Source organism: Callionymus lyra, chromosome 4 (genome assembly GCF_982586985.1).
Source record: "Callionymus lyra chromosome 4, fCalLyr1.hap1.1, whole genome shotgun sequence".
Classification (NCBI taxonomy): Eukaryota; Metazoa; Chordata; class Actinopteri; order Syngnathiformes; family Callionymidae; genus Callionymus; species Callionymus lyra.
This window is the reverse complement of record NC_141821.1, coordinates 33,864,327-33,876,933: the sequence shown is the minus strand read 5'-3', so window position 1 is coordinate 33,876,933 and position 12,607 is coordinate 33,864,327. Positions and strand designations below refer to the sequence as shown.

At 39.5% G+C, this 12,607-nt stretch overlaps 1 protein-coding gene across 1 annotated transcript in view; it reads left to right on the top strand.

Moving 5' to 3' along the window:
- dipk2ab (divergent protein kinase domain 2Ab) overlaps window positions 1–11,506 on the top strand; it is a 30,794-nt gene extending 19,288 nt beyond the window's left edge. The window contains exons 3-4 of the mRNA XM_087789929.1: window positions 2,731–3,034; window positions 8,919–11,506. Coding sequence (XP_087646055.1) covers window positions 2,731–3,034; window positions 8,919–9,265 — 651 coding nt within the window. The 3' untranslated portion in view covers window positions 9,266–11,506. The remainder of the gene's footprint in view (window positions 1–2,730; window positions 3,035–8,918) is intronic.
- The last annotated feature ends 1,101 nt before the right edge of the window (window positions 11,507–12,607 follow it).

Here is a 12,607-nt window from a genome sequence, read left to right as displayed (position 1 = left end):
TAGATTGGCTGCAGCATAAAACACTAAGGTTTAAATCTGGGTCAAAGGGAACGGGGGCCAACAAGGATTTACTACCAGCTAATCCTGGTATTGACTACTGATTATGAAGCCATTTCAGATATGTATGATGTTAACTTTCTAATCCCCTGATTCGTGTAGACTGCACATTTATACTTGATTAACTACATGTTTTTCTTTCAATCAATCTGGCTTTCTTTTGGAATGACTAGAAAGGGTAAGTTAATACATGGATTTTCCATAGAAGCTTGGAAAATGTACTACTTGGGAAGAAATGCATGAGAGGTTAGGGTGGAGGGGGATGAGCTAATGGCAAAATTTCAAAGAATACAATTAAGAAGATGGCCTAAACCAAGGTTAGTAGTAGTATATATTATAGGAACGGCTGTTATTATGTGTTGAAGTAATTATCCATCCGTCTTAATTTTGGCAGTCAATGTGCATAGGCAAATATTGATTTCTGTTGGCCTTATTCGTCACTTCAGATTTCTGATTTAACCATTTTCCCTGTAACTGACTGCAAAATAAAGTATTTTCCCATTAACCTTGTAACTTGGAAAAAACTATTTAATTTGGGCAGAGCAGTTGGCTTCAAATCAGTGTTCGATGTAGGCGAAGCAAACGAGTTACATTTTCCCATCCATTTGTCTTTGATGCGTAAAGGAAGTAGGGAAGCGTGGTTAGTAAGCCTGGCAAGAGGATGCATTCAGGCTACAGTAAGACTGGTTCGGAGTCAGACTTTTGTCTGCCCCTAATTGATTGGGTCACCTCAGGGAAATGGGCTTAAACCAATATTGCATTGACTGCAACTTGGCTGTCCTTTCCTCATGTTGCATATTTTATTTATAGATAATGGGAACAAAATATCCTGCTGTGAGCTGGTTTGAACAGTTACTATTGTAAACACCTTTTTATAACCCTATGATTTAGATTTGATTATAATATACAACATTCCTACGCAGTTTGTTTAATGGGTGCAAAGAAGCTTTGTACATTCACATTTTAAAAAGGTTGTCAAAGCAAAACATTTTGAGGAAATTCTCTCTCAGAAATTAAAATGCTGCAGCAAACATTTAATGCAGTTTCTAACCTCTAACAAATATATCTACTTGGTAGGTTACCATGGCTGCCTATCAGGTGGGGGTTTGAATATACAGTATGTTGTTGAATAATTTGCATTTCATTAAACATTTAAATCAGTTAAAGCAGCCATGCATATTTAAAAACATTTGTGCAGACGTTCAGTGTTGGCCATGTATGAAATTACCAGCAGTGTAAACTGAGACGTTACTGTCGTAGTACTTTGCGCTCTACCTGCAGTGGTGAGTTGTGTACACTGCCATATCTCTGATGTGATATGCGGGCTCCGGATGTTCCTGGGAAACATGATCGCTCTTCTTTCTCTCCGTGTCAGCAGGTGGTGGTGGCTGGCAGTGGTTGACTGATTTGTTACACAGGAATTGTGGGTTATCATTAAACCACCATATGGCTCAGACGCTCGTTGTGAAAGATTGACTGTTTTAGCAGAGCATTATATCGTAGGAGGGAAACATTATTCAGTGGAAAAGCAGGGCAAACATTTAAGCCTCATTTTATTTGTAAACATAATATGTTTTGTATAATTTTCTAAAGGCCATTAGAATTTAAAGCCAAGATGATGCAGCTGTATCTCATCTGGTTACCACTGCTACAGCTATTAGAAAAGTCTGCTGAAGCATGTGAAAATTTACTCAAACATGTTGTTCCATCTTGTTTAATTAAACCACTTTTTTAGATGGATGCTCAGAACAGACAATAATAAAGCTCTCTGGACCAATAAAAATATACGGTCTTTGCACTTTCCTTAGACACATCAAAACTGCTTACATTTTGCAAAACTGTGTAAGTAAGTTAGTAATTTGTATTTATATAGCGCTTTTCCAGACCAGGGTCACAAAGCGCTTAAAAAATCAAAACAATATTCAATAAAGTATATATTTTAAAGGTCAAGATAACACTGAGAACAACACAGGAGTTCAAGAAAATCAAGGAAAAGCCTGCACAAATAAAAACGTCCATGCAGCTGGAACACCATCCATAAAAAAACTCTATTGTGTGTGGTGTATTGTTTGAATCTGTATGTCAACAAAGTTGTGTGAATGTTTGCGATGGTTTGGTGCATTATTTTGTGCCAAAGGAAGTGTTCCGACAGACCACATAACATTGGTGCTTCCACTGCAGGCTAACCACTTAAAGCAGTGATGTTCTCTGGGAGGTCAAACGCTGAGTCATGAGTCAACTTTTAGTTCTCAAGTGACAACACCGTACATATGACTTCATCTATGACTTAAAAAGATCACTTTCTTTTCAGGATGTGTAACAGAAATTATCAATGTCAGCAATTTTACCGATACTTCCATAAGAGGTCTAGGGAATAAGGTAAAAGATGGGAATGTTTGGGATAGGAGTACAAACGGAGAAAAAAATGATGTATCGTGCCTCTGCAATGAAAAGACTATTTCATCAGACTCATATTTTTTGTTAAACTTTGTGAAATACACATTTTGTTTAGCCCGTGGCGTAAAAATATTGACACCCCTGGTATAAATGAAATTGTAATATGAGGTCAGTTTAATATGTATTTCTCTCTTGTAGACAGACATGCCAGATGTACCTGCTTTTATTAAACTCTGTTCACCGTTGTGATGTGTTTCTTCTTTTTTTTTCTCCTAGAGCTTTCCGTCAGATGAAGGGTGGCCGTTTGCCAAATACCTGGGAGCATGTGGGCGCGTGGTTGCTGTCAACTACGTGGGCGAAGAGCTGTGGAGCTTCTACAACGCGCCCTGGGAGAAGAGAGTAGACTTGGCACGCCAGTTGATGGACATCGCAGAGCAGCTAACTAACAACGACTTCGAGTTTGCCCTCTACCTTCTAGACGTCAGCTTTGATAACTTTGCCGTTGGCCCACGCGACGGAAAGGTCATCGTTGTAGATGCCGAGAACGTGCTGGTGGCGGACAAAAGACTGATTAAGCAAAGTGAGTGACAGTTTGCACCGTAACACATAGATTTTGTATGATGACGATGGTTTGTTTTTGTCTACATGAGACATCATGATCAATCGGTTTTCATGCCGAGTTTATTCTTATTTATGGTTCTTCGGTTCAAAACCAAAGGTCAAAATTAACTTCCTCTTTCTATGTCATAGATCTGGAATGGCAAAAGGGTGACATTGTGAAAAACCCAAATGTCTCACTCTGATGGTGATAAAGCCTGTACTGTGTACCAGCTGAATATGTGAAAGTTGAATTCTCTCTTTTGGTTAAAGTCAAACTTTGAAGAACTCTAAAATTACCCAGTGGACACAAGAGTTCTTATTTGCCTCCAGGTGTACGCAATAGTAACATACTGTTGTTGTCCGTCGGGGAAAAGAAATTGATAAGAAAAAGAAAACATGGTTTAACTTCACAAAGTGTGAGTAGAATAAATCTGGATTGAATATTTGTGACTAACAATGAATAGACTGTAGATAGATCGTAAGAAGAGGCCTAATCTAGTCCAAAACTTGTTCCCTTAGGAAACTTAATTCCAAGTAGTAATTGACTATTAACTATTAACCAGTGAGTCACCTATTTATTCACACTTGTTTCACTAATCTCATTTAATTTGTTCATGCAGCCTGTTCTCCCAAGAACGACTGGTTACCACTGTTGTCAAACATATAATTGCGAACTATATCTTGAGAGGTAGATGCAAAGGTTTGAGAAAAGGGTCTCTGGAGATGGATATTTGCACATGCTCGGAGTCTCTTCTAAGAATATACTCATCCACCATCCCTTCTGTCTCTGACATGCTCATTGCCATCAAAGCTACGATGGTTGAGATAACGAGCCATCTCTACTGGCCTAGTTTTTTATTTTTTTATTTCCCTGGCAAAATAAACCTCGTCTCAAGGATGGGGTGAGATCCACACATCGTAAAGTCTCCATGGCAGTTCCTGAGCCCTCTTTCTCACTGCAACCACAGAGCAATAGATTGGGGACCACCCGCTCATGTGGTTCCACCATCTCTGCAAGAATCCTATTAAAGTGATGAACTGTTGTATCGTCGGTTGTTGGTGTCGTTCCATCAGACATACCCCCATGCTAGTGTGACCTGTTGGTCTGGAAGTGAGTGGGAGTTTATGTATTCTTTGTTTTCTCAGCTGGTGAGGAGGGTTATGTTTTCTGAAATGAAGTATCTTAACATCATGCAGTATAGCACAGACAGCAAGCCTGTTTTCCAGCTATTACTAATGGAAGTGTGCAGGAGTTGGACCAGAGTCCATCCAGCAAATTCATCATTTATCTAATTTAATTTAAACCGCCTGTTCACTCCTGGGTCACAGTGGAAACGGCTTCATCAGAAACTTTCTTAGCAGCTATCCAGACATAAACATAAGTTAATCATATGGAGTCGTAAGCCAAAAGTCGACACTTGATTTATTTCTTAAGTGTGGACTCATAAAATGATGTAGCCGCCATTTTACCTCTTGAGAGTCTCTACTTAATAAATCCTTAATGTAGCACTAATCACAAAGTGGAATCTGCCTTATCAAAAGACGGAGATGGAGAGGGCTAATTAGAAGATTGCTAATGTCATGTGCACTTTCCACAGGACATCGAATTCGGATTACCTCAGCAGAATCCCGAAAGAGTCTTGTTTGTAATACTGCACCTAATGTTTTTTTCATAGTGATGTTAGCAAGGAGCAGAAACTTTTGATTTTACCAGTGAAGTTATTCAGTATTTAATCATGTTTTACAATATATTGAATTTTGTGAATTACAGGCAAAAGGCAAATAACTTGAATAACTATTTTAATTAAGAAAAGTTATCGCACATATATTTCCAACAACACAGTAAAGATTTTTTTTTCTTGGTTTCTTTTCCCCTGCTAATTTTAGGGACATTGAGTTTTTATTGTCGGGCGTTGTAATGTATCATCACAAATGTTCACTGTTGTAGGCCAAATACTGTATATTTTCTGGTCACTCACACAGTGATTCTCTCCTCCTGCGTAATTAAGTTGCGTGCCTTTGTTTCAATGACGGATTCACCTTATAACCCCAAAAAAAGCAATTTTCTTGGCTGTCAGGGTCGCTTTTGGAAATGCTGATACTCCTAATGTGTCAGACACATTTGGAGCTTGACGGCTCAAGCTGCTTACTCTATCCATTCAGAGCTGGTGCTTTAAGGATGTTTACGTGCTGCTTCTCCGCCGGCGTGCAATGTTTGTATGCTTTCCAAGTCGCAAACGTTGAGAGAAAAAGGACAACAGCATTAATGAGAACTAGAAGGTGACACGCAAGTGGTGGACAGAAGTTGCAAAGACTCTCCGTGACCTTCTGCAGGGCCGTAGAGCAATTAATGCATCATAGAAATGGGTTTTAATCGACTACAATTGATTTGCAAATCAAACGGGCGTCTATTAACCTACTAATTGCAGTGATTCATGTATGTGCTGAGGTAAAGGACGCATGGATTTGAATTGTTTGCACAGACAAGTGGTGCAAAATAAGTCATTTCTTATTGAGTTCACAGCGTCTGAGTACAGGTACACCCCAGTGGCTTTTTGCTGCACGTGCTGTACTATCTCAGACCCATTCCTCTTTCCTATTGGCAAAGGCAGAGACGTGCACACACACACAGCTCTTGAAACACTGCCTGTATCGCCTTTCTCGCTCACTCTCGCTAATGCACTCTTACATAGGGCAGGCATTGTTAAAACAAGCTCGTACTCTTGAATGCCACCAGTACGGCCATGCTAACAAGCATTTCAAGCCAGAGTCCCCTTTTATTTTATCCAGTTCTGAGACAACAGAGGAGTGAGCAGAATGAACACTGTCTGACCTGGTCTCCTTTAATATTCAACCAGAAATGAGCTTCCAGCTTGCACTTACCCACCATTTGACTTGGAAATGATTTGTTTGCTTAGATTTTTTTTTCTAGCTTTGTGGCTGTCTAGCTTGAAGTCCCTGAGCTACAGAGTAGTTTGTCAAATTATGTCGGAAGTTTAATATGTTAATTAAGTCAATGTTCAAAATTAGGCCCGGTTTTATTGTTTCCTCATATTTATAGTTACTGTTCTTTTCAAATTCAAATCACCAATGGGTACTTTTGAATGAAACTTTCATAATACTCACTAGATTTGGATAAATCTACGCTAGATTGAGAGTAAAACCCCTAAAATGAAGTCAAATCAGTAGATTTTCTCTGGTGGGTTGCTGGCATTTCTCCTCCAGGCTAATAAGCTCTGTCAAACTCCAAAGACCAGGAGAAGGTGCCAAGCTTCTTTCACCGACGTTGTGGGGATGCCATCTATTCTGTTTCCTTAATAAAAAGGCTCACTCTGTTCCATTTAAATTTTCCCATGCAGATTGAGCTGTGGAAGGATTCATTTCAAAGTTCTTCTCCAGCTGGAGAATGTCTTATTTTTCATGAAATATGATTCATCATATGACTTCTGGATGATGCCATATCTTCGTTAAGATGAACACTTTTTCTGTCTTTTGATGCCTTTTCTCGGAATCCCCAAAACAATACACTGTTTAATATTGATGTCATAGTGAAGCCCTAAACTCTCCGACGTCTTGTGAAAGGTCGTCATACTTTGACTGCATACTTCCCTTCAGTAAAGTGCTGAGCTCATCTTTGTCCTTGAGAAGAACCTTCCTCCCACCTCCTATTTTTTTTTCTTTTTAAGCAATTTATAGGTGTGTGTGTGTGCACGCTTTTGTGTGTAGCTTTACTCAATTGAGGCAAACAAGAACAGGGCGTCCTCCTGATGTCATCTGTCAGTCACGGCTCAGGTGTGACGTACGTTTGGCACTGGAGTTCTAATTGCTTTCACCTCACTTTGAACATGTGTCTACATCTTAATACATCTGTGTGTGTGTGTGTGTGTGCACTCGCTCCTAGAGATCCATCTTCATCACCTGCACTGATTGTGGCTGATGTGCACCTCCTATTTAAGGATTTACAGGGGGTTCTGTGCTCACCGGGCATCACTGGATTGATTGAGTTGTTCTCATGAGAAGTCTTCAACAACAGTGATGCACTGATTATGAGTTTGCTTATGCTGGGCTGCTCACTCTCGCGGCTCCTTATTGATCTGTTTTTTTTAATAAGCAGACATTATTGCAGGTTATTTACTTTTGTTTTCAAAACACCTTTTCCAGAAAGAAATAAACCTGCTAAATAAGAAGTTTTATATTCCAAAACAAGTCTTGAATAGTAGCCGATTCATGACAAGTCGATCTTGCTCCAATTTTTCTGGCTATGTTATTCCTTAAAGGTGTCACTGGTGGTATGCAAATCCCTTAATATAAAGTCAGTGGTGCTCTTTCTGTCTGAACTCTACGTTTGTATGTTCTTTTGTCTAGTGGGATAGAAACAGAGTTACGTCCAGGTCATGATAAAATCTGCATGAACCCGCGAGACATTTTGTTCACACTGACATTAAAGCAAGAATGAAAACAATAAAAAAAACTTTTTTTTTTCTCCTCAAAAGCAACATAATCATTTGAAAAAAACAAAAATAAATAATATTTGATTAAATATTTATTTAAGGATTTGTTTAAAACTATTTTTTTCCAATTTTCCTTAAAAATGTAAACATGTTTGACATTGTGCTGCGTTAACTGTTCCTGTAGCGATCAGAATTCTGACACACCTATGTAAAACATTCTGGTTTGGATCCAGTTGGCGAGTCTAAACTATTCCTCCGACGGGTATACAGATCCACTTCACATGAAAAACCTGTTAGCACGAAATGGTTTTATCACAGCTCTCTAATTGTGTTGGATTGCTGGCAGAATTTAAACTAACCTTACACTTTGAGGAATTGACTTCTGGAACGTTCAGACACTCTAGTGATTGGGCTCATCCAGTAATTAATGATGTTTGCTTTCTTCATATTTGTTTTCTGGCGCTCTCATCGTTGGCCAACTAATGCCATCCAATCAACTTTCTTCTATAAAGTGGTTTAAGTGGAATTTCATATGACTAGAGTTGAGTGAAGGCAGGACAGATTGTTTTGTCATGGGTAATGGATGAATGCATGAATGTTTCATGTAACACTAAGCAGTCACTGAGCTGTGACTGAAGATCTTGCTCCACCTGTATGACTTGACAATAATTCCATGGCTAATATTTAAACAACAGAAGACGCACGCCTGGCAAGCTGCATAGTGAGTCATCCTCTTGGCTTATTCACTTTTTCAGAGTTATTAAACCATCATGAGGGTGTAAAATGTCAACATGTTGGTGAGGACTGACTGGAAGCTCATAATCCGTGGGTGTGTTCATTCACAATGTTGTCTGATGAAGCCGAGGGTTATTCTTAGGAACGTTGTCTTTGCCTTAATCTCGTATTATAATATTATTTATTCAGAAATAAGATGTCTTCAATTTGGAGTATTTAATGTTTCCTTGACCTAAAAATGTTCCGAATCAGGTTTTCACTCATTTAAATTTAACTTGAATTTAGATTTTAATCTTCTATTGATCCATACATTTTTGTTCATTTTCAATTCACCTCTGGATGACAGCAGCTTGCATTGTTTTCAACAACAGCATACCCTTTAAGTTATCTTTTAATTTGCATCTCGGGTGAAAAAATATACTTTTTCTATCTATCATTTGTTAGATGATGTAATGTGTTTTATTTTAATTCATTATTTATATGTCATTTTATGTTAATGGCCCCTAATTAATTGTATTGTTTTATTTTATTTTATTAATCTATTTTTTTCATTGATATTATTTCATTGGAATAGTCTGAAATATCACCACAAATTCTATATTCTCGCTCTCTTTCCCCGGATTCGTCAGTTTTTAAACCATCCGTTTTATTAATATTCTTTTCTTGGTCTTTGCGCAGATAAGCCGGAAAACTACGACGTTTGGTACGAGAGCCGGTTCGAGGAGTGTGACCGAGAGGCCTGTCTGTCATTCTCAAAAGACTCCCTTTGTTCCCGGGTCACGGTGGACCACAACTACTACGCCGTTTGCCAGAACCTGCTGTCACGCTATGCTACGTGGCGGGGCACGACGGGCGGCCTCCTCCACGACCCCCCTGCCCACATAGCCAAAGATGGACAACTGGACGCACTGCTGGACGAGTGCACCAGACCCAAGAAACGTTACGGCCGCTTTCAGGCGGCCAAGGAACTGCGCGAGTACCTCACACAGCTAGCTGCCGCTTCTGTTGCCGCGACAGCCAGGTAATTAAAGGGCTTGGCGTCAGCCTGAGAGACTCTGACCTTAATCCCTGAAATCCTCGAGACCCTGGTTCTTGTACATGATGTCACCTGCCCTCCTGTGCAGAGGAGCAGGAAGTTGTTGCATCAGGAAATGTAGGAATCGCATTTCAAAGCAGATCGTGAAAGCTGTATCTATTCCCTGGCATTGCTCTGAGGTTAAACGGGAACCAGGAGTCGATCCAGTTAGTGCTAGGACTGAGAGAAGACCAACTGACCTCTTCCAAGGCCGGCCCACAGTCCTTGGGAGCGGGGTTTAGGGGGGAGCAGAGCAACAAGAAAGGGCTTTAAGAGACTCATTGGACCAGACAATGTGTCCAAGCAACAGCCGCAGCAGCTCCGCCTCCGTCCTGCTTGAGACTCATTTCTCGTTAAGTTCAACGATTTCTCCGGTTTGAGTCTTTAAGGTCAAACTCAAGGATGTTCTGTTAATTTGTGTTTGGTGGCAGGGTGAGCTGAGGCAGCATGATTCTGCTGCAGGGACGAGGAGACGGAAGCGTCAGGGGTTTGAGTTTCACGCCGGAGTGAAATAGACCCTTGACAGCTATATACGTCTAATTCCCTGCTTCTCTAATCAATCACTCGATTTGCAGGACCCAGAATTGCGGCGATCAATTTTTTTTTTTTATTTCAAAGAGGAACCAGAGAACGAGGGAAGCAGCTGCACATAGAAAATAGGAAAGTGGTAATTGTCCCATGATGGAGATATGCCTATACCAAAGAGGCTGTACATAGTATTAGGAACTTCAGAGGAGGACAGAGTGACGACTCATCATCTTCTTTAGTGTCCCAGGAAAGATTTCTTATTTTTAAAACAACATGTACATGATCTGTAATGATCTCACACGTCTTATTTGCTGTGCACATGTCTATATATTTTCCCTTCTTTCATTTTAATATTCCATCAAGCCTCCTGTCAAATGAAGACTTCCTGTTTAATGAGTTGTGCGGCTCAAGCGGCCTCGCAAATGGATGAAATTGTTTCCAGGCTGCATAAAACCCTGAAGAGTGTTGCTAATGACTACAATCGAAACAAGATTTAAATGGATCAGTGTTGAATTAAATAAAAACCATCTGCTGTTTTAAAAATATTTTGTTGATCGATCAAAATTTTGTCCAATGATTTAAAGAAACAAACATGTATAGTTATACAAATGGAAACTCCATTTTTGTATGAAATAATTTAGTGCCTCAAAGATTGAAAAAAAAATGTTTTTTTGGAATTATTTCTTTTTTTTTTCTTTTTTCAATCATGAACGGTTATATTCAACATTTTTCCACCACAACTTTCTATTAGTTCTCCATCTGTATAGTACAGTTGTTGCTGCCCTTCATATTGTGCGAAGCTGCTCACTCCAGATCATGACAACAATCAAAACGTGCATTTTAATTCCATGTTTCTGCTGCAGCTCCTCTTTATTATTAGAAGGCAAATAGAAACTTGAGGAAACGTCGTAAATTATCTGCTTTGATCAGGAGAATCTTAAATTACTAATGCCACATCAAAAGGTGATCTGAATTTTCACACGGCGTATCGCATTTCTGCAGCCGTTATTCAAAAATAATTGGGTTTAAACCTGGTTGTTTGAAGGAAATGAAAGGAGAAATATTGTATCCACAACCAGAAACTGTCCTCCAAAAGCAGCCCCTCGTATTCCTGTTGAATATTTCAACACCACTTAGAGTTCGGGTTGATTTTACACTCACTGGACCAACAAATTAAATCATAATTGCAAATAAAGTGGTGTTTGCGGCATATGCTTTGTATATCGTCTGTCATGATGTGGTGAACAAGACGCTAAACGCCCGGTGGATTGACGGTCAATCAACAGCAAATCATCCAGTTGCGTCCCTCCATCTGTAGGAAAAGCTAGCAAGCACTGTTTGAAAATGTTTTTCTTTCTTTCCTGTGAGACCTGTGGAGAAGAAACTCTTGTCAGTTTGGAAAAAAAGCAATAAAGAGAGGTTCGGCTAATGCATTTTGAATTCCCCCTGTACCCCGTCTCTGTTGTGTTGTATGTATTTCCCTAGTGTGGACAACAAGAGATTTGCTTAAGTAACTGTCCACTTTTGTACTGTAATGTTTCTTTTCCAGTACGATATCAGCGGCGTCTGATTTTTCCTGTGCCTTTCATTCAAAAGTTGTATTGACAACTTTTAGTGGGTTTAAATATTAAAATAAATGAAGATCTATATATAGATATATAATACCGCTTGTTCTGTGTGGACTCTTTTTGACTCGTCTCCGTCTTCTTCCTCCGTCGTGCCTGCGCTTCAGACTCTTATTAGCTGTAGGATTTGATTCAGAGCGGCACAGCTGGGCTTCTGTTTGCCAATTCCTCTTCCTGGTTTCTCATTCCACCCTCTCCGTTTTCATCTTCAGTATCTCCATCTCCACTCTAATTTGGATCAGAGCCTCACTTCTCTTTGTTGTGCTCCTGACTCCAGTCCGCCACTTTAATCCATATTTGGGTGTTTCAATGCTTGATTTGAGACAGAAAAATGGTTATAACACAACGATTCACTTAATACGGCGGAAGACGTGCCTTTTTCATTATAATGATCCACTTTTGTAGAAGTGGATCCATTTCAGTCTTCACACGTTCTGTCGGGTCACCAGTGAACACAGAGGCCACATTGTTAAATCTGAGGCTATTTACAGACTCTTCGGCTATGTGCTGTCGCAGACCAGCTACAGGATTCGAAGCAAGTCTCATGAAACTGTGACCTCATTTTCAGAAGCAACTAGATGGCGCTCTTTTCCCCTTAGTCTTTGGCTCTGAACCCTTTTTAAAAAAATAATGGCAACAACACTTTTTCATGTAACTTAGATTTGTCTACTTTCATTTCTGAAGTTTCATTATCGTCGAGTAGTTTGTTACGGTCCAATATCTTCAATCCGATTCTTTCACAGGCAGACCTGCGCTACAGACATGTTTCATCCTTAAACATTGAATGTAACTCTTTTGAAATGATGACATCACAGCGTAAAGATGAAATGTATTTCAGTATTAAATGTTCTAGAGGTGTTTATTGTGTCATAGAAAATTCAACTTAAAGGATATGTTTTTTTAATCATTTTTGTCAACTTTCTTTGCCACTTTGCCAGATAAAATATGTAATTTTTCTAAACATGAAGCAGTGTGCAGCAATGTGGGAGCCTCCTCCGTCCACAGTCTTGCTTTATGATTTAGCAGCATCTGTTTTTATGCTGCAGGTTCAGGGTTAGTTTGGGTTTTCTTGCTGCACCATCCTTCTACAAGCCGTCTGTTCACAAAACAACAGAAAAGTTTTTGGGGAATTTTAATTT